The 24,240-nt window shown below is 35.7% G+C and overlaps 1 protein-coding gene across 2 annotated transcripts in view; it reads left to right on the top strand.

Annotated features, from left to right (window-relative positions):
* LOC126821564 (matrix metalloproteinase-16) overlaps positions 1 to 24,240 on the top strand; it is a 61,061-nt gene that overhangs the window by 10,983 nt on the left and 25,838 nt on the right. For both annotated transcript variants that reach the window (XM_050550029.2, XM_050550022.2), the window contains exon 2: positions 19,686 to 19,809. In XM_050550029.2, the coding sequence (XP_050405986.1) occupies positions 19,686 to 19,809 (124 nt within the window). The remainder of the gene's footprint in view (positions 1 to 19,685; positions 19,810 to 24,240) is intronic.

Raw genomic sequence — 24,240 nt, 5'->3', positions numbered from 1 at the left:
TAAAAACTATTTGTGAGTTTTGTTTCAACTCTGGTCCACGATTATGATTTCTTTTGTTAAGGCATAATATAAGAAATTAAAGCGGCTTATCTTTCTCACATGATGATATTTTTTTCGGTTTAAATTGACATTGGATGTTCTGTTAAAAAAACACACATTTTAAGATGTTTAAAGCAAACGGTCTTAAATGTACTGTACGACCTGATGCTGTGTTTCAGTTTAATTTCATTTCATATAGAGACAGTGTAATATTTTACATACCACAACATTTCATTAAAGGAGATGGTCCACCTATTTGTTCTACGAATAGATAATTTAAACATTTCAATTTTAGTTTTTGGGGCGGCATATTGAACAATATGGTAATATCAAAACATTTATTCAATTGGGGGACATCTACAATGTTTCGCTGGTGTCTTTATCTATTTGTCTATTTTTTGTTAGTGTTAGAATGCAGAAACAGGGGTACCAGCTTCTTTCATATATCAAATATACGTTTAACTTGTAATAAGTTTAGAAAATAAGTATTTCAAACTACATGGTTAATTGGTTATTTGGTTTTTGACTATTAAAGTAGCACTAAGATAATTACATCGATTTGTTTACATGAACTGGGATTTGAAAGCAAACAAATGAAATTCTCTTATACGTATACGAATATGCTATGCATTGTTGATATCCCAATGACTTTGACTTGTTTTTATTATTTTCCGGAAAAAATATTCAAAGGCTGAATTTGTGTTTATTATCTTTTGAAATAATATGAATAAAGACGTTGAATAACAATGTGGTTTTACCATAATCCGTTTTGTGACTTTTGATTTTGCTATTCGGTTGTGAATTGGCTTTGTTCTTTCTTGTTCTGCTTCTTCTGGCTAGGGTTGTTTCTTTATATGCCGAGGGAATAGCTTTGGCTAGAAATTTATCATTGGTATGTACGAGCTTAACTGGTGCAATATTGTGAGTTTACAGATTCTTTTGTAAACTTGAAGGAAAAGCGGGTTAGTCTCTAATTTTATTGATTATTAAAGTAACATTGTTTCATTTGTAAACAGATTCTTCTGTAACCTTGAAGGAAAAGCGGGTTAGACTCTAATTTTATTGATTATTAAAGTAACATTGTTTCATTTGTAAACGATTATACATTTACGAAGGCCAATTAGTGCTAAACAAAAAAAAATATTAATCCGTTTGAACGAGTTAGTGTCTCGTTTGAACGAGTTAGTGTTTCGTTTGAACGAGTTGGTATGTCGTTTGAACGAATTGGTATCTCGTTTGAACGAGTTGGTATCTCGTTTGAACGAATTGGTATCTCGTTTGAACGAGTTGGTATCTCGTTTGAACGAGTATATAGTTTGAACGGATTAGTATCTTATTTGAACGTTTGAACGAGTATATAGTTTGAACGGATTAGTATCTCATTTGAACGAATTAATTATCTCTTTTGAACGAATTAATTATCTTGTTTCAACAGGTAATATCTCGTTTGAACGAGTTCGTATCCCGTTTGAACGAATTAATTAACTCGTTTGAACGAATTGATTATCCCGTTTGAACGAATTGATTGTCCCGTTTGATCAAGTTAGTGTCTCGTTTGAACGGATTGGTATCTCGTTTGAACGAATTATTTATCTCGTTTGATCAAGATATTAACTCGTTCAAACGGATTAATATTTTTTTTGTTTGGCACTAATTATCTCGTTTGATCAAGATATTAACTCGTTCAAACGGATTATACATTAGCAAGAGAGACTTAAATTCAATTCTACGAGAAACATGCAATGTTAGTAAAAAAAAGGGTAACTTTTTGACAAAGGGAGTGGGTATTTTGTAGAAATGAAATAGAATCCGAGAAATGAAATATATAATGGACCATAACGGGGTTTATTTATACATGAATTGGTGAAACATTAAACGTAGACTAATCTGATTTTATGTTATTTTGTTCAATGTTATTTCTGAAATTAACTTTGACGGAAACTTTGGCCAAGCTACCCGATATTCCCTGTTAACCACAATCGATTATGTAACCATTCACAGTGGGGTTTTTTTCTGTGTCTTCGCTATATTTTTCTTGAGTATAATCAGGGATGATGATTATATTTGGTAAATGCCGTCAATGTTATGAAAACACATATATTCTTCGGTTTATTTTATTTGACTGGTTTGTGTGTGGGTCTAATAGACTATAAAAATCGCCTAAAAACAAACATTTCTAAATGGTGCATGGTTTTATTACATAAAACAGGATAGAGATTCTAGCCATCCCGAATGCAATTTGGTAAGAGTGCCCTGTGACAGCTGATGTATAAAGCATACATTATATAAATAACCTAAAAGTAAAACTCTATAGACCAATAAGTAGTTAAATTACATAACTTTAAAGTTGAATTGTATAGATAAATAGATATTTAAAAATTACATATATAACTCAAAAGTTGAATTGCATATAGAACTTAATACATAAATTACATATATAAAGTTGAATTATATAACTTAATACTTAACTAATATATATAACATGAAAATTGAATTACATGATTTAGCTCAATACCTAAAATTATATGTAAACCAATAGATCATATAAAAAATTAAAAATCAATATTTACTCCAAATAATCGGAAACGTCCAGTTAGACTTGAACTAAAATATAGGAAAGTAGATCATTATGAGACTTACCAATTGAGAACTCTTTGATATCAGTAGGGAAACTTGATTCTCTTGGTGTTAATATTTTATTAATTTATTAACCCCAATCTATTTATTAGATTATTGACCTACATGGATTTTATTAGATGGGTTAATTACTCTAATTTCTTCTATCTAATGAATCATGCATGAATTGTGGAACTGGTTATCACTGAGCTCATGCTTACTTTTCCCAATGGACACCTCGCTTGCTTTGTTAGTCCTTAAATAAACATCATAATTGTGATTTGATACGTCGTTATTGATCGGTTGATCTTTTGGGGGTTGCTCAATAGCATTAAGTTCTCTTATTATTAAGTTATTTAGATTCAGTCTTAGGACCACTGTTTTCTAGCTTTAAAAAACATGGAAACATTTTGAAAACCGTTTGATCATTTAACAACTACAACTAGATAATCAGGTAAAGATTAAGCTTTTTGCCAGGTTGAAATGTTACTGAAACCCTTGTATCAACAGTGAATAGGCGGCATATTGTGACCTTTATCTGTCAGTCCTGTAAATTTGGCAGAAACATATACGGTACAGCAGTGTTGTTGAAACTTATGTTTGGGGCCCGTTTAATATTGGGGTCACTAGCTGTTGTCCAGCCCCCCGCCCACCCCCATCCCCTCACCCCCAGTCTTAATGTGGCCCTGGGATTACTAACTTTTTCCAGATAGGAGACAGTGGTCCAAACATACACCCAAGTCTATTTCTTGTCAATAACCAAATTTAGATTCATTTTTTTTCTAATTAGGTAATTAATTGCAACGACCGCTTTATAAAACTATTTCAGCTAAGAATTAGATTTGTAACTTACTTCCAAAAGTAAATACATAGGTCCCAGCAGGTGTACCTCATAGTAAGCCTATTCCCATTTCTAATCAATAGTTCTATACATGTAATTAGTTCTACATAAAACTATTAAATGGTATATAGTTGAACTTTACTAACCTGGTGGTGTTCATAGTAAATTATTTCGAACCCAGTACTAAATAAACAATAATATCATGGGGATACCGTACGTAGCTTATTCAAGATTGTCCTCGTGAGACTTCACCATAGGTTGGGTCAGATGGGCGACTAACCTCGTGGACTTTTAGGAACATTAGTCTTTCTTATGTGAATATGATACTACACTTACTATGTAAAGATGTCGATATGATTGTCTTCTGTGCTAACATAATGGAAACTGTCGACTTTCCGTGATATTATAGATGTGTATTTGGTGATAAAAAGCCCGGAGCTTTGCTTCAATTCGTGTCAACTTCATTCACCTTCATGTGGTTAATTTAGCCAACATGGACAATTCTTAAATGGGGATTAAGACTGGGCAAATGGGATACTAATAAAACTCTATGGAGACCCATTCCTACACCACCTAAGACTTAGCTTGTACTTCTGAAACTCCACGGTGACTTGCATGAATGGTATAGCTTTACAAAGTCAAACATGTACATTTCATGTACAAGGAAAGTGTCTGATCGTTCATGTGGGACAGAAAACCCAAGGTCCTATGTACACATTGGTGTGAACGTAAAAGAACAGTTGATAGTTTGAATTCGAAATAAGTGTAGATCATAGCGCCACTGTCCGAGCAAAATGTCCCTCATAACACACTGTATGGCGTATGCCAGTCTCCACTGGCCCAGTGGGACGTTAAACCCCATTTCATTGACCATTCTAGAACATCTGATATCACTCTTCAATTATTTGTGAATTCCATACAATTTAAAAGTAATCGGTTGTATTAAAAGGAATTAGGTAAAAATAGACTTCGCTTGATGAAATAGACCAAGAAATACTCCAGACTTGATAATCTCTCTTACTTCCTTACATTATAATATTCTACAAACGCTTTACAAAAACCAGATTTAGACTATAATCACCACGGGACAGGTTTTATTGATTATGATTGAAATAAAAACAGTAAAACTTTACTCGAATATAAAAACATCACGCACCATTTCCTAGAAGAAAAGAAATTAAGAATGGCCCGTTTCTAGTAAGTAAGAAAACGAGTGTATCGATCTTTTATTAAATAGCCACAAGAAGCATGGATCTAAATTTGACTTCATTTTATTTGCTATGCTAACCAATCAATTTGTCATTACTGTGAGTAAAACAAACACTTTAAAGATGATGTTTTATATTAAGCGAAATTCAACTGCAATTTAATGGCATTATTTCATCCAGACGCAATTTCTTATATATTTATTGCTGACATTATCTGACAATGTGCACCATAGTACGAGACTTGGGACCACTATAAACATACACAATATCAAAAACACTAAAAACCCGAGACAAGGGTATTCCAATAAAGGTAAGGTGGGTTTTTTTTTCAGAAATGCCGATTTCGTCCAAATATTACTGACCTTTTAAGGGGGTTGTAAGATTGTAATGAATGATGTTGACGGATAACTGCTTTATTCGCTAATGACTGACTGACAGTGAATAAGTTTATCTTCCTATACGAACAATGTTACAGAACGGAGCAATCTGATTAAATTACAGATCTATATTTCGTTTCGTTTTTTTTATACTTTCGATGGCCTACACTACATGAAGATATGACCAGTTGTACTGGGAGGTCGCGTCAGGAGTCATACGAGCGGCTTTTGACCTATGACGTCAGACATTGATTAATCAATCAGCGTTGACGTTTCTAGGGGTTTACCCACAATTCCGTGCAGAGCACGCCAAGAACTCACTGTAAGAGACCGTTTCATTGGCTAATTCCTCACATCAACTAGAACGTTTGTTATATAACAACTCTTCCAGATCCTAGTGTTGTGAAGACAAGTAAAACGAAATTCTGAACTACAAAAATCGAAACGAAAACCCGAGCATTCCAAATTTGATATAATATGGATAAGTGTATGAACTTAAATATTCATACAATACTATCAAACCAGACTTTATTATATACTTCAATAGAATAAAAACACTAATTTCGACCAGCTGTTCCTCTTGTTGGGTGAATGTTTAGAACGTATGTGTGAGTTAAGACTAAATATCAGACATACGATTAAGATGAAACTCTGACTATATATATATAAAGTTCCGTTGAGCTGGAATATTCACACCATTACCCTCTAATAATAGGAAATTAATCCTTAATTATGTAGTAACAGAAATGTAGAGCGATTAAATAATTCTACTGAAATTTGAAGCATCAAAGAGTGAATTTGAATGATGTAAGGGAATAACCTCTCTCAATTTAGTTCCATGCGGGAAACTATATTTTAGATCTAAAGATACCCGATTACCAAGTTCATTAACCTAATATTAACCTTTGGGGCATTATGTCATCATACTTATCATTTTATTATACACTTACGTGAATACCTATACCCAAGTAGTTGAACTGACTTGATTCGACAACCACATTTAAAGTAGCTAAGCCTCTAACTCAATATCATCCAAAGTCTTCAACATTGAAAACACGAATTATTTGTCAATTTAAATCATCATTGATGTTGTGATCTTATCGGAAAAAGCTGGACTTCTGATATCCAATATTCAAGACAAAAAAAAACACATTTTACCATAATGCAATTAGCGCCATTTGTAACAAGGGACTCTATTAAGCATGCGCAATTGATAATATCAATGTAGTCTGGAATAACCAGACGCAAGAGATTGTCATTCGATTGAGACTTCTGACGTATTAACTGAACATAACTGATTAGAAATTATAGTAAAAACAGAAAAGATTGAGTGTAAATCAGTTTATATAAATTCATATTACATTGTTATATGCGTTGCGACCCATTTGTGTCAATTTCTAGGTCCCAAATATTAGCGATTTAGCACCTTTAAGTACAATCCATATAATGACTTATATACGTACATGTATAATGAGGTTTATTCATGAATGCACGTCATCTCATTTAAAGATGCAAATTTAACGATAGAATGGATAATCGAGTGTCGATTGTCAAGTACCGTTGTCACCATAATGAACAATCTAGTCTACATCTTGTCAAATCTCCAAACACTCATAACTTTGCTTAGAATTTGAATGAAAGTTTCAATATATTCATTTCTCATTATCTATTATTTTCATACTATTATAGCTCGAAGTGAGAGAAAAGGGGTGGGAGAGATTGAGAGAGAGAGAGAGAGAGAGAGAGAGACGCAAATTCTAGGTCATTTCGGGTAACCGGAGGACCTGGAGAAAGCCCACGAGGTTGGACAGGCGACCCTACTCCTTGTCACGTACAACCGGGGAATCGAAATCACTCAATGACAGACCTTATAATACAACGGACGCGCGCTAACCATTCGGTCATCTACCCCCACCCACCATGTACATTTGGGTAATGTTGTATAGACACGTTAGGGTGAAGCTAATAGAGACTTTTAGCAATTTGCATTTTTCCTATCCGTATCACGTATCCGTATTGTCATAATATATTAAGAATACAGTTCAAGCTAATTACACGGAATATTTACGGCACAAAAAGGTAAAGACGTGAAAATCCCAAATAAGTAGTGATATCAGAAAAACTAGGCATACACTAACTCGTACATAACATGACACTGTTGGGTTGATAGTTACAACGAAAAGTGGTGAGGTGATCTTGGCTTTTCCAAGTACGCAGGTAAGCCTTACATCCGATTTGGTGAAACCTGAGTTATACATTATTTGTTATGGAATGGAAGTGATGGAATACGACAAAGGGCAATAACAGAAGCAAATCTATATGCTATCGTCTCTATGGAGTTCTAATTTAAGATAATTGATATATTTCTTAAAGAAGCCGTGGAAATAGAATAATCATTGATTGACAATGATGAAGTATGTCAGACATAAGGTCACGGGTCAAGGTTGAAAAATAATTAAGATGACAGGTGGTAAAATAGTTCACTCCAACAGACGATGAAGTGTAACCAGGTGTAATCAACTAGTCATTAATCGACATAATGGATTCTTAAAGCGAATATGCTCCATCTAAATAAATGTTTGGGTTTTTTGTAAATTAGGTAATGCAGCTGTTATGAGATATTAATTCATCAACAGCTTTTAAAAATCTTATTGACTGCACAAACGCAGGGATTTTTTTTTCTTTTTTTAACCTCACAATATCAGTAAACTGGTGTGGGACACGAGGCTGCATATGTATACTCTTTCAGGCACAACTGACACTACTTGGAAATTGGCTTATGTGTGGTAGACATGTAATGTGCCAGACCTAACTACCTGTTTTATATTCTTTTTATTTTGAATTATGTTTTGTTTTGTTTTGTTTTTTGTTTTTTTTTTGTTTTGTTTTGTTTTTTTTTGTTGTTGGGGTTTTTTTTTGGTTTTTTTTTTTTGGGGGGGGGGGGAGTCGTTCTGAAGGGATTTGTCATGCACTTTGAAAGTTTGGATTATCACAGACACTTCTCAGGTACGGTTATCACAGTTATCACAGTCACTCCTCAAATACAGTTATGACAGATATCAAAGTCACTTCTTAGATATATTTACCACAGTTATCACAGTCACGTCTCGGATACGGTTATCACAGTTATCACAGTCGCTTCTCGCATACAGTTGACTAATCATTATCTCTCTTGATCATCACGTCTAGCTATACAATTCAAAACCCTCCTTGAAATCTGATTTTTAATTCGTTTGGCCAAATAGAGATCTGACTACTTCCTTATAAATTCTCCATGTACTTTGAAGTCTAACAGCATGCACTGTGCTTGGTTTAAATCATTCTGGTCCAAGATAAGCGCCCGCTCATAAACTGGATGAAAGGCCATGTTAGGTCAATTAAATACATACACTTTAAAGATGTTGTTAGAGCTTGCAGTAGTGTAAATATAAGTAGCCTAACATACCAAAATGTGTTTTAAACAGCACGAAAGTATAGTCTTGTTTTAATATTGGACTCATCTTCAATAGAAGGCTTGATCTCGCTTTAACTAGTTCTAAGGCCTTCACGTAATACCTTGCATATTGCGGCACTAAATTCGATTGGGTACAAGCCCAACTTGTGAGCCTATCAGATTCCTCGATTGTCGCGAATACCAAGTCTCGCGCTTTCAAGCTAAAATGTCTACCTGTGATAATCGAGTTGCAAAGTTCAAGGTTCATTCAATGTCAAGGTTTCCGTGGAGGTCGCGATGTCACAACCTCTGATTGGACTCTACTGCTCACACGTCTGTAGATAACATAGCTATAAGTTCGGGAATTGTGAAGTAAACAAGCAATGGCCAGATTGGACTGTCCATGCAGTAATCTAGTTATAAGATTCAATTATAACATCCAATTATAAAAATGAACCCATGCTGGTCTGTTTTTCTTTTAACATCAGATATCAAAAAAAGATTTAATGCAAGTGTCATTTGTAGATATTCCTCTATAATCGGAATTAAAATATCGAACTAATATATTAAGGAAATTGGTTCTGATGTGGTCCATTAACAATTACTGGTCACAATTATCAATTAGAATATCATATTTTATGTGTTACTCCTGTGACCCTTTTAATTCTGTAGTGAGCATGTGACATAAATCTACAAGAAAATAGACTTTATTTCAACAATGTTAGCTTTTTCTATGTTTTTATCTGTCCAATTCATTGAAAAGCTCAAATTTAAGTAAATGGACTCCATATTGATTCCTTTCATGGCGGTTTCTCTTATATCAACATTAGTGCTAACCGAATGATTTCATGATGAACATCATTCAATCGGTAATAGAGGTCATTAGGTCATCTTCACACTCTATCCCTTCAATTGTGCAACCCAATATGGTAATTTTTATATTAGAAAGCAGACGTATAAGTAATTGACACAATTGATTTCTGGGAAATTCAGATGTCGAGAGTGTTAACTAGTAAAGTATGAATGGTTCAGGTTGGGACTGATATAGTTGTTAGGTGATTTTAGAGACAAGTTGTTTACTCTATATATGGGGGTATATTCCAGATACATAGCTAAGTCCATTCGACTGATTTATTTTATTTGAAAGACTCTTATAAATCTTTCCCAATTGCTTGCAAGAGGCAACGATGGCTCAGTGGGTGTAGCGCTAGCTCGCTAACTAAGGTAAATGGATCCTTGTATTTCTTACAAGCCAAGATAAATGCTATTTTACTTTAACTACAACACCTTATCCATACTACAATCATATAATATTTCAAAAGAATTCTTTTTACAGGAATTTACAACTATAGGTTTTTTGTATTTTTATCAATGAAAAAAAAAAGTTTTTATAAAGAATAATTGTTAAGCCATTATGTTTTATGATTTCCAGATATTTACTGTTTTGATTTCAGAATGTAAAAAGCCAAAATATAATGCGATAACCGATATTACGTAATCATTGCTTCATTTGACTTTCGTATGAAATGTGATGCAACGAGTGATTATAAAATTTGATGTATTGAATAGAGAATGTGATGCATTGGGTATAAATTGTGAGGCAATAAGTTTAGAATGGGATACAATGAGCATCAAATGTGATGGATTGGATATCAAATGTGATGTATTTAGTATCAGATGTGATGCATTAGTATCAAATGTGATGCATTTAATCATTCTCCACACAAGTCTCGCTATCCAGCATTAGTGTGGACTGCAAGGGAAGACAACTCTGTTTGGGAGATTGGCATTTAATATCAAATGAGATGCGTTTAGTATCGAATGAGATGCATTCAGTAATAGTATATAATACTATACTAGTGCATCACACTATTAAGTTGCCTTTTAAACTGATAGTGTTACAGTTGAGCTCATCGTATGACTTCAGCCCGTTAACGGATCCCTAAATACCTATAGATAATAATATACTGTATATCTATAAGTATAATGAATGCTTTGATCGGGGTATTTGAGCTAGATATGCGTTTGTAACCCGCAATGAGCCTAGCTCACCTTATGGCTCCAACCCGTTAATGGATCCCAAAACACCAATAAATAACTATAATGTTGTGTATCTATTAATTTATTATATCTGATATATGGCCTAGCAACACCTTCTTAGTTCCGAAGAACGATTCGGTAATATTCCAGAACTTGTCCCGTGGTGTATGAAATCCTATTTCATTGCAAGATTCGAACCCGCCATTCCACACCGGTTTGTCTCTGTATATTCCTGGAAATCAAGACTAAAAATGTATTTATTTAAAATAAGGCTTGCGAGAAACAACACTTAGAATGCCATCATATTAGTCAGTGACAGCAATCGATCCAGTTGTCTATAAAACAATAATCTATATGTAGTTAATAATCTATGTTGTTGACACGCGTGGGGTTGGATGGCCGAATGGTTAGCGCGTGCGCGTTGAATCATAAGGTCTGTGATTGAGTCAGCTGGCGTGGTTTCGAGTCTTCGGATGTACGTGACAAGGAGTAGGGTCGCCTGTCCAACCTCGTGGGCTTTCTCCTGATCCTCCGGTTTAACCCCACTGTTAAATACTCCTACGCGCAAGCGAATTATTGAAATAAAAGTGAACCATATATTAGTTCCGACATGACCTAGTTTGTGTCGAGTGGACGTTAAATCCCATTTGTTTCTCTCTGTTGATACGCGTCTTGTTCTGATATATAGACAGGTGCCACGGTGGCTAAGTGGGTAAAATATTGGCTCGCTAGCTTGGAGGTCGAGTGTTCGATCCCTGCATTGACCGAGAAAGTTCATCGGGATTTTCCGACGTGGTTTCCCCTTGTCATTGGTTCAGGACGGAGGACCTGACAAAGACAGCTGTCTAGTCGCTGGGGTGGGACGAAAAACCAAAGTCCCGTGTATACATTGGCGTGCACGTTAAATATCCCTGGTCAGTTGGAATTCGATATAATAGTAGGCCATAGTGCCGCTGCCCGGGCGAAATTGCCCGCATAGTACACTGTGTGCCGTATGCCTGTCTTCATCAATCTAGTCGGAGCAGAATAGTAGGACGTTAAACCCCATTTTATTTCATTTCATTTGCAATATAGACATCCATCATTAAGAGTTTATCTTCATATACTCTTCCAAAAATTAGGGGATATTCAGAAACAATACAAAACTGCGGAAATGCACTGCTGTTTTTATTAGAGGTAACCAGTGTACCGGGTGACACAAAAAAAGCGTTTATCACCTAAACTTGGTCGACGAAGAGGGGTCGTCAGGGACCTCCAGTGGTTCCAGCAGGACGGTGCCGCCCCCACACCTCAAACGAATCATTGGCATGGCTACAGCAGCGTTTCCCTGACCGACTGATCAGCCGCAGGTGTGACCCGGAGTGGTCGCCGCATTCACCGGACTTGAACGCCCCAGATTTTTATCTGTGGGGATACCTTAAGGACAGGGTGTATGGCAACAACCCCCAGACTATCCCTGATCTGAAGGCAGCAATCACAGCAGCAATAAAAGCGATCCCAAGGGAAGAATGTGGGAGGGTCATCGAGAACTTTGCCCGCCGGATCCAAATGTGCTTGCAGCACCGGGGAGCTCATTTAGAGCACATTTTTTGAGCGCCAGTTAAACAAAGAGTTTTTGTGGTACAGACTTGAAACTTTGGAGATTTTTATTGATGAACGTTTTTTTTGTGTCACCCTGTATGTTAATAACAGGCCAATTGCCTACACATGAACATAAACAGTCCATATGGGCGGCTTATTTGACGACCCATTTCACTCGCAAAGAAATACAATGTGAAAAGTGAAAATGGACGTTTTTGATTTTTGTCTTAATAATGAGTAATTGCTCCACCAATCCTCAGACATTCAGCAATTCGTCGAGGCATGCTCCTAATCAACCGTCCAATCACAACTTGGGGCAATCTGACCCACTCCTCTTGCAGTGCCACAGCCAATTCTTGCAGTGTTGTCGGTTGACGTTGACGTCGACGAACACGTCTCCAGATCAGATCAAATTAAAAGTAACACACTAAAGCAAAGATAAGCTAAACAGTAAATCTTATGCACGAACCGATAGGAAACCAAACATGGGTAGGATAAACCAGCAAGCGGCAGTTTTCATCAACCCTTCCTTGAAGTGTCAAATTTGACAATGAACCCCTCCCCACGTGTATGGCGCTATTGCGTGTCGCACATGCAGCTCAGTGGTTCAGTTGGGGTGATAAGTTCTTCGTCTGTGAACATACTCTCAAAGCATGTCAAGTGTCCATGACTATTTATCACATCACAACCCACATAGGTATTTGCATGTCAATATCCCCTACTTTTTTTGAAGAGTATATATTATTACTTATGATAGTGACTTAAAGATTTCTTTCAAATATGGTCGAACCGTTTTTTCTTGGCGGGGGGGGGGGGGGCTGGCAAGGTACAAAATATAGACATTTGGGTGGGACGAAAAATCGAGGTCTTATGTACGTAAACGAACCCTTGGCCATTATAATTCGAAATAAGAGTAGACCGTAGCGCCACTGTTCTAGTACAATTTCCCTCAAAACAGATTGCAAGGCGTATGCCCCTTTTCATTCGCCCAATTGGTGCAGAAAAGTAGGACGTTAAGTCGATGTCATTTTATTTACTTTGTCTTATATATTTGAAAAAAATTTTGGTGGATTAAAGAAGACGATCAACAAACCGAAGTGTAATTTGTTTCGCTATCAAATCGCACTGCCCTGAATGGATACGTCGGAAGTAACGTCACAGTAAATAAACAGTTCCCACTTAGCAGAAGCACAGCTGATATTAATGACATCGGTAATTTAAAGATGGGTTCCCAGAAAAATATTTATCGGGTGGTTATTTCCAATAAAAATAAGGTAATTTTGGTATATATGGAAAGTAGAGATATGCAATCTTACTAGAAAAATACTGGATTCCCCGAAAAACACTCATGGAGCGTATACAGGACAAACATGTAAGGGTTCCCCTAATCAACAGCCAGACGATTGAGCGCTTGATGTACAAGTTGATAAACTTTATGAAGAGTTAGACGTACAGCACTTTCTGAGAAAAAATGACGGAAAAAGACGCGGGTAGTGGATGATCCGAGAATTTAATTAGGATTCGATATTTGTAATAAATAGTAAGGGATTAAAGACAACGTCGTCTTTTGTATGCAATGAATTCTCCTCTGACTTCCAAGAGAGGTAAGTCACGTGACGTGAACATGACCTGGTTTGATCGAATTTTTATAGCAGGACATTCCTACGCAATTACAATGTTTGAGAAGGATTTGAAGCAAAGTTATGACAAATTAATTAGTTTGAATATGTTTTTAGTCCATATATACCATTAAATCACCCAGTTTGTACGTGGGAACCCATTTTTAAACACATAATATATGAAATTAATCAATACCCCAGTTGTTCTAGAAAGAGTAAGCATACTCTGTCTCACTTCCCTCGTCCGTTACAACCGTAGAACTCTTCCTCCAATAGGGCGACCAATCAATAGCTACTGGGACCCCAAGTTGCGATCGAACCAGACAACGTTATGCGTCTTTAACGTCTATAAGCTTTTAAACGTAATATAAAGCATTCCAAACACGATTTTACTTTCGCTCAAAATTAAAGCGCCATGCGTTGAACCCCAATTATTGTTCAGCATCAACAATTCAATTACATAGCTAACAAAGTTTGTTGTACTTCTGTATTATTATCACAGCATTTGTACCAAAAAAATGTAATTGTACAGAGGTATTTCCATTTAAGTATATATTTTTTAAATAAATTCAATCAGATAGGCCTAACATATCTGTATTAATATCAAGTACAATAAGTACGAAACCTAGTGTTTTACTATAATAAAGATAATATACACTTAGGAGCATCTGTTTGATATCAGTATTATTGATTATTTACTACGTGTTTGAAATATGACAGATGACAGGAATTCTGTCTGTTATAGTAACGTTGAAAGACGTTTTTTGTGGAAATGTTTATAATTAAGCTAAATTTAACGCCAGTTGATCGAATAGAAAATTATGATCAAGACGCATATTTTCCAATGATTGAGTGCACTTAAAAGATCCTTTCCAGTTTAAATTTGAAGATACGTAGACACGCCGTTGTCTAAGCAAAATGGGGTAGATAAGACGCAAAGTTCAAAATTTGACAGTGCACGTAAAAGATTCTTAAGGAGATAGACAAGCCGCCATTGCCCAGGCAAAATCATCCCCTCCTGTATAAAATTATGAAATTACTATTATCTTACCTTACTGTGTTAAATAAATTGGAACCAGGCTAACGACATCACTCCAATTTATTATTATTGTTCTAAAGGTCATCATCTAAATAAAAAAAACTAATCGAAGAACCATTGAACAGCACAATTTAACTCAAGGCTGTTATAAAATGTTGTCAATATGTTTTTATCGGATATTTTTTTATGTCAATGTTCTGCTTTGTCGGTTAAATTATGCAATGTATTCATACAATGCCTGAACTTAAAGATGCATTATGTAAGAGCTGAATCTGCCTATTGCAGGTCTTTATTTTGACCTCAAATGTTATATAAATTATTATTTAGAAATTTATTCACATGACTAGCCTGTAATCAACGCTCTAGATCATTGGATGGGTAAGATATTAAGTGGGTTAGACAATATCCGCCATATCTTCGTGAAACGTTAATTTGAAAATAGAGACTTCGTGTATTATCGTTGCAATGGTACTAGACAATCCCCTTTGAAAAGGACGGGCGTCTAGTCGTTCGGATTGGACGAATAAATGAGGCCTCGTGTACATATTGGCAGTATGAATTGAGATATTTCCCATAATATAGCACACAGAGCTACCAGGTTTCGGGATTTTATTCAGTGGTATTTTAGACCTGTTCTGTATACATAAATGCATAAAATGAATTGGCTATAAATGTTGCTGATGTAATCCTAGGACGCACGTCACACATGAACAATATGTTATGTATATTCTAAGCATTGTACCCAAGTGGTTTCAAAATAAACTCAATCCTGCCTGGGAGATTTTTTTATAAAAAAAAACAATCGACCTACGTGAGAAAATAATTCCAGGAATGCTGACTGTTTTTCAATTTCCAAAATTACGCAGTTTTGTTTGGTTTTATGCAATTATTCCAATTGCAAACATGAATATTTACAGAATTATCGTATAGTATAGTCTACTCATTGAGAGCACTTGAAATAACACATACGTATACCTTTGATGATTTCTTGTAATGGGAACGTTTACCTCGAATACACCTGCGTCAATTAATGCGATTCTTCAACTTTCAATCGATTGTCGACAGTTATACATATACATCTCTTATGTTTTCTATAAACGTCAGAGTGAATACTTTTTAAATTGATAAGTATATTATTTCAGTTCCTGTAGTTGTGAAACCAGGCTATATTTGAGCGGCCACTTCTCCTCAAAAAGGCATTGCACAGATTGTGCGGTTTTTGGTACCAAACTCCTGCCAGCGTTGTCATTAAAGGGGAATTATTCGGTCAGTAAGTCAATTCTCTGATCTAGAGAACACCACTGATGCTCGTTAGCGATTAGACGGGTTAACTTACACAAGACGCACTAGATCACACCGTTCTTTCATCAGTTAAACGCTCATCAACAACTGTTTCCCCGAAACCATTACATATTTGATGTTTCCAAGAAAGCTTTGATTTTCATCAACAGTGGATAATTCGGGTTATTTCAGTATCACGATTCAAACAGAAATATGTTGCAGTAAATGCATGACTACATGTTAAGATTTCTTGTAAGGAACTCAGTTGAAATCAGTTTCAACATTAAACAGAATCGCCATTATAGATTATTTGTTTGTTCTGGTAATATTGTAGCTGGTCTTCGACCGTTTTGAAAAGGAAGAATGGTTAATACTAATGCTAGGTTCCCACTGGCATGCGATGCGTTACGACAGGATTGTTCCTCTTGAGTCCACACGATCTGCTAATTTTCGATACGTTCGGATACGTTTCGATATGGTCAACACGATTGCTATGACTGACATCGATATATGTTAAGACCTGATAGGATCACCACGATTACTCCACCATAAAAAACCACAATTGCAATCGTAGCGCGACCTATTTTACTTAATACAAATGTCATAGAAGATGATTAAAATTCTTCTTTCATTAAAGTTATATTTATAAAATGTATTGGTCCAAGATGACACCGGAGGGGGGGGGGGGGTAGGGTGGTGGTGGATGACCGAATGGTTAGCACGTGCGCGCTGTATCATAAGGTCTGTTATTCTGTTATTGAGTCAACTGGCGTGGTTTCGATTCCCCAGTTGTACGTGACAAGGAGTAGAGTCGCCTGTCCAACCTCGTGGGTTTTCTCCGGAACCTACGGTTTCTTCCCACTGTTAAAGACCCATACGCGCAAGCGAATTATTGAAATAAAATTGAACCATGTGTTGGTCCCGAAGTGACCTAGTTTGTATCGAGTAGACGTTAAACCCCATTTCTCCTCCCTCTCTCTCTCTCTCTCTCTCCAAGATGACACATTTGGGTAACAATACATGAACACGTAGTAAAATTGGCATTTTAATTGAATGTTTTCTCGTGATGTGTTAGATTGTAAACATAGGCTGTCACCAAGGATCAACACTGTCACCAACATGTTTGCAAGCTATATATAAGTATACTTGATACTAATATTCCCCGAGTTAGTTAATAATGATGCATCATCTATCATGATATAACATTTTAATGTGCGCATATATTTTGATTCATCCAGCTATATTATGATTTCCTTGTAAGACAGTTTCTACTTGATCGACACTAGTACGATATTAACGTTACACATAATGAGGATTTAGTCCAGTACTTATATTTTAATGTTTATCTTTAAAAACTCATTTCCTTTCAATCTATTAATCAAATTTATATTCATGTTTGCCGAATGGAATAAACTGACTTTAATTACTTCTAATAATCATTTTACTTATGAAAATGTAGTGTGTTCATGCCATCTATCAAGCGTTTATCAATAATCATTCTATTGCAGATTAATTTTCATATATAATACACGGGCTCTTGGCGTGCCAAAACTTAGTTTTACTTTCTTGTACTGTACATCATGGATATCATGAATTCATATCTTATATAAACTTTTAACATATTATGTTAAAAGTTTATATAAGATATGAATTCATGCCAATGTTTATTATTTTTCTCGCTAGAAACTTTTGTGAGTGCACTTAAACGGTGTTATAAAACAGCTTATTCTGAAATATAATAAGAAAGGGTGATTAACAGTCTTTAGGAGAAGTCAGAAGCTGGGGTAAAGATTTGGCCAGGCCATTGGTCTGAACGTCAGATTAGACCTTTTGGCATTATTTAATTCTCCTTCTGGTGTAACCGGATGTTACGAAAACAAGTTTAAGCACACACCATACTATGAACTTGAAGAACAATAGCTAGTCGCAGACGCCGTACATTGCGCGCAAAGATTCTGCCTACATCATTCATAATAGAACTAGACAAACAATTGTTAGCCTCAATGTGATCTGGATAAGGTGAGGTGTGGATCCTAATTCTATTTAAGAGATGAACATATGTCTTAAACCGGGGGGGGGGAGATATCGTTTTGAGCTCTAGCTGGTCGGTGACCTCTAGCTTGCGGTTGTGGTTTCGATCCCAGGTGTGAACGTATGTGGCTTGGTGATAGGGATGCCTTCTCAATCTCTTGGTTTTACTCCGGGTACTCCGGTTTTCTCTTACTGAAAGGGACAATAACACTCTTGCTGGCTTGACAGCTCGAGAAAATAAAAAATAGCCTTATTCTAAGTACTAGATGTGTTAGTGTCCTACCTGTTGTGTAAATTATCCATTAAATCCTATTTTACTTGTCCAGAGGGTTCAAAAAAATATTTTTAAATCCAAGTCACATTTGAAAAGCTTTACGTCAGGCTTTTCAAATCATTTAGTTGAATTTTTCCAATTTTTTAAATTAGGTGTGTTAAGATGAAATTTGTTTCATCAATTAATTGGAATATTGTAAAATAGTGCAATTTGTTGACCAGAATAAAGATTGGGACATATTATTCAGTTACAACAAGAGTGGTATTGAGCCTTTAAGAAAGACCCCTGCGTGTGCTAAAATAATGAAAATAAGAAAACTTGTCTGCGACATCACACTCTGTGGAAGCGGACGTTAAACACTAATAGAAGAAGATGTTAAGCCCAAATGACTAGTAGCACTGTCAAGACAGTAACAACCGTAAATGATAAAGAGGCAGTGTTTGCCATCACATTAACCCACATTTTATAGCCCGCATATAATACGCTTTTAATTTTGTGAAACCCACCACGATAATATAGGCTCTTGTGAATGTACTACGGTGTAACCTTTCTTCATCCTGACATTTATTTGACGTTAAGTTGTGTGTTAATTATACTATTTGCTTACATAACTTATCTTTCATTTTTTTATTTCTTAAAATAAACTGTAGCCTGTGAGACAACACGCTTTCATGAATGGATCTTTTATTTTCATTTGGAAAGGAAACTTGAATGAACTAAAATTGTTATATACTGGCCATGTGGTTTTTGCACTTTTTCAATCATTTTTATTTCCGTTTATTTCAAAAGAAAGCACGGAAGGAAAGAGCAATACCGTTGTGACAAAGTTATGTATATATAACATTTCAACAAGTCATATAAGGAGGATGTTAAGAGTCACATGCCATGCTGCATGATAAATAAAAGCCCATTTTTGTTTGATAGTAAAACTATTACAATTCTATTTAGAGTAACGCATGACAAAACAAACTAATAAACAACTGTGTAATGCTTGCTTTATATTTTAAAGGCGGCATAACGATAACAGTAGTATAGCAAAACTGTTGCTAAGAAGTGGTCTTAATCCACGAGTTTGACATCTCTCAATTCAACATTTAGCCCACTTGGGGTGATACTCCCTTTCTGTGGTCTAAAGGAAGAGATGAATGCGGGGCTGCTCGATACGCGAACTACCCCTCTGGCTACTGCACTGACGATTTGGTTGAAAATAGAAGATAATTAGTAATGTTTGCCAATACAACGAAAGTTGGTGATTTTTTGGCACTTCCAGGAATATTATATTGTTATTCAAATTCTGTATTTTCAGGTATATCTAATGGAGTTTGGTTACTTAGCACCACAGAATCCTAAAACTGGTGCTTTACGTTCCGAAGAATCTGTATCGATAGCTTTAAAACGACTACAGAGAATGGGCGGGGTCAAGGAAACAGGTTAGAGAGATTTATCATTACACGATTCATACACTATACCCTTAATTACGTTGCTGTTCAAGAAATATGTAAAATGTGCGACCCGTTTAGGCCTATAAATTAATACCGCATTCAACCTCGAATGCTATGATAACAGTCCAACCAACACACACACCACCAAAGTTCATTTATCACCCAATAATACATTTAATTCTACAGTAGATATCGCTTGTGTGATAAATTTCATAATCTACTGCAATATCTCCTTAGGAGATATCGCTTTACATTAATTTGATTGGTCAATCAAAAAGGAACTACTTTTTTTATTTTCAAAGAACAGTTCATTTTTTATTAATAGTAACTTCTTTTTTATTAAAAAGGGACTATTTTTATTTAATTGACTTTGATGGAAACACTGGATCAATATAAAGGACTTTGAAATGGTTGAATTGCTGTCAAAAAATGATGCATCACTACGCCGTAATGTAATCAGGTTCAGTAGAAGACTAGTAGGAGATTCTCTATTTACCTGATGGAGGAGTGAGGCAATGAGCAGCGTTTATGCTAGGTTCTCAATGTCGTGCTATGCGTTACGATATCATTGTCGCTATTGAGTCCACGATCTGGTAAGTGCAGATACGTTCGGATACGTTTCGATACGATCATCACGATTGCTACGACTGGCTTCAATATATGCTAAGATCTAATAGAATTACTCCGCAATTAAAACCACGATTTCAATCGTAGCCCAAATCGTGATAGTTGGAACCTAGCATTATAGTCATTTGGGTGTAATGCTAGGTTCCCACTATCACGATTCGCGCTAACAATGAAATCGTGGTTTAAATCGTGGAGTAATCGTGGTGATCCTATCAGGTCTTATCACATATTGTGGTCAGTCGTAGCAACCGTGTTGGTCGTATGCAAACGTATCTGCACGTACCTGATCGTGGACTCAGTAGAGACTTTTGGCAAGTGTAAATTCCTGGTCCTTATCGCGTATCCGTATGGTGTGTGCATGTGACGTCATCAATGTGTGTGTATTTCTCATACGTGATACGGCACACGGATACGGCAGCACGTATCGAACAGCTTTCATACGGTAAAGTTCCGTATAACATTGTCGTCGATTTACCGTCTATTTCGCTACTTTTAGACACTGGAATGTTATATCATAGCGTTTTTATGAATCTGTGTGTATCCTAGAACATGAAGGTGTATATTTGATGTGATTTTAACCGCGATAAAGACTGGAATTTAATCATTAATTTTGAGGGGGGGGGGCTCGGAATTTTTATACTTTTCCTGTCTGTCTGCATGCTGTTTGATCTACGTGCTATATTTAGGGGGGGGGGGGACCTTGCAAATCTGTAAATGATTTTATTCTATGATAAAGGGGTATAAACTTTCTGAAATTGGAAATTGTAAGCTAGACACTCTGTCATCCTGCTGTAATAGAACTAAGCTCAGCTCAGCGACGCATACGTACGCGACGCGAAAATCTGCCAAAACTAAAAAACTACATTGACGCAACGTATCACGTATACGATACGGACACGTGGTACGGATGGGAAAAATTCCGATTGCCAAAAGTCTCTATTAGGGACATTCCTATAGTAACGTATCGCACGACAGTGGGAAACTAGCATAACGAAAAATCCCGGTCCTGTGTACACATAATTAACCTGTACCTAAACTAACCTCTGACAAAAGGAATTCGAACATTACGCGCAAACGCATAGCATACTGAATTCGCAAAGTTGCGGCAGAAAAAAGTAAGACGTTAAACTCCATTTCATTTCAGCTTTATATCTAAATATATTTTTATACTTCGGCAATCATGTCGAGTTACATGATTATGAAGAGAGACGTATGAGATTTATGATTATTAGAATATTGTATAATGTGTCACTGGGTTAACTCCTATCGATAATCGCACTAATATAAGGTGCAATTTTGTTCGCAGATTCCTGTATCTTGACCTGGTTTCGGCACAATGTTAGCGGATTCGTGTATCATGACCTCATTTTATCGTAAGCATCCTACGGCGTAACATTTTTCTTGATATTTCACACAGAAATGTGAAAAGGAAATGAACTTTTCGTATCCTTATTTACATTATTATGTATTCAAATTTGATTTAACACCCAAAATCTCAAAATCTGGACGAACTAACAGTCAGCTGTTATCCTTTTATGCTCAGACTGCTGGCTTGAAAAAAGCCCCATTTGAAACATCGTGGTAACTGTATAAGAGTTTTACGAGGGCCAACAAGGCAACTTGAAATATAATCACATCTTGCTATACATTAAAATTGTAGGTTTTAACCAGAATGGATACCTCTCCCTAACACACCCTTCGTTTTGCACATTACACAGAAATGAATCAAAAAATTGCTGTACAGAAGTGTACATTGAATCAGTCTTTGCCACACACGCAGGTCAATTCTCAATTAAATAGTAAACGTGTAATATATATTCTTTAATTCTGTGTTTTGATATTTGGCAGTTTGTTTACTACATTTTTTGTCCCGATGAGTTTGATCGTAACATGTTAAATTAAGAACAAGTTTTGAATATCATGAGGTGCACCCTTTATTGAATTATTATATACATGTTATTCCTGAAATAATAATTCATAAGCCAATATCGTTTTAATAGTACCGCATATAATTTAAGACACCTGCTTACATGATGTAAATATTACTCGATAAACAAATACTTCTTGTAATACACCATAGTGTAACTCACGTATAGTAAAAATATGTCGGCTTCTAGCCAAAGTCTAGTATGTGGTATATCCATCTATAATGTCATACACCTTACACTATTTAAAGGTACTTGAATATCTACACAAAATAGGTTTAAATACACCAAGATTGAAACTTTACGTATCGAAAATGAAATAATGTTTAACGTCCTATCTGATCTGCTCCGACTGGTCTAATGAAGACGGGCATACGCCATACAGTGTGCTTTGATGGAATATTTGCTACTGCGCCTACTCTTATATCGAATTCCAACTGTCATGGGATCTTTTACGTGCACGCCAATGTGTACAGGGGTCCTCGGCTTTTGGTCCCATCCGAAAGACTACTTTACGTATCGTCAATAACATTCAATTTCGAATGAACATACCAGGTCGTAAACAAGAGAAGTTATCAATATTGAACAGTCCTCGCTTTTTTGGTAATCTAGTAACCTTTCTCCCACTTTGTTCAAATTACTCCCTTTGATTTATCAATCTTCAATTATAAAATTTTAATTTTGAGTACAAAAATATCCAGATCTATTAAAAAAATTAAATCGTGGAGCAGCGACTTTAAAGCGACATTGCCAACTTTGATAACCTTTCGATATTTGGCTACTCATTTCAGTCACAATAGTAATGGAAATATGATTTTTTATGTATATGCCCCGCCCCCTCAAAAAAGGAGAAAATAAATGTATGTGGTTTCAGAATATGAAATTCTTCAAATATTATAGCAAACCCAAATAATAAATGTTCATTTGGCATTAGGAACATGTAAAATAGACTGGGTGTGCGTAACTGGAGTTCACAATTAAACATACATTATTCAAGAGCTAAATCTGCCTATTTCAGGTCTTTCTTTAGGCCTGAAATATTAAATAAACTAATAATTATAATTTATTAACATGAAAAGACCTTGATCAACTCCCGATGCAATCTTATGTGTCGGATTTTCATTGGATTTGAATTCGATCTGCTGCTCAACGCCCATTGATGATTAAATCCAACAATATAGATAAACAAGACTATGTTTTTTATCGTACCGACTTTAGTAATGATGATCGAGGCTAGGTATAAAATATAAAATTCAATGGCCAATACCTCGGTTGAGAGTGGAGCAATTTGATTGAAATTTTCAGCATATTCTCTTTTCATTAAGTAGTTTTTAACCATTATAGTGATAACTGCCAGCTCTTTATCTAATCTTCCATAATGTATCTTTAACTAAACAAAATTATCGTTAGAAACTAGAGGGTTTTAAAAGATGGATATACAGACGGAATACAGTCATTGTAATTGACTAAAACAACTATTGTCAATGTGCAAGGTCATTTAAAACCAACTACTTAACGATTTACTCTACTGTAAATATAAACAACATTAATGAATTACTATTACTACTGCGGTTTAAGGCTGATCTGTGCAGATGAAAGTGTAATATCAATCTGATTAAAACACAGATCCTATTTCGTTTCGTTCTTTATAGTTTAAAATTTCGTTTACTTGTCTTTACTACACTAGGATCTGGAAGAGTTGTTATATAACCCGCGTTTTGGCTGAAGTGAGGGATAAGCCAATGAAACGATCTGTTACGGCGATTTCTTGGCGTGTCATGCACGGAACTAGAAACGTCAACGCTGATTGATTAATCAATGTCTGACGTCATAGGGTCAAAAGCCGATCGTACGACCCTTGACACGA

The sequence above is a fragment of the Patella vulgata genome, chromosome 1 (genome assembly GCF_932274485.2).
Source record: "Patella vulgata chromosome 1, xgPatVulg1.2, whole genome shotgun sequence".
Lineage (NCBI taxonomy): Eukaryota > Metazoa > Mollusca > Gastropoda > Patellidae > Patella > Patella vulgata.
The sequence above is the reverse complement of the archived record's forward strand: the minus strand, read 5'-3'. Positions and strand labels throughout refer to the sequence as shown.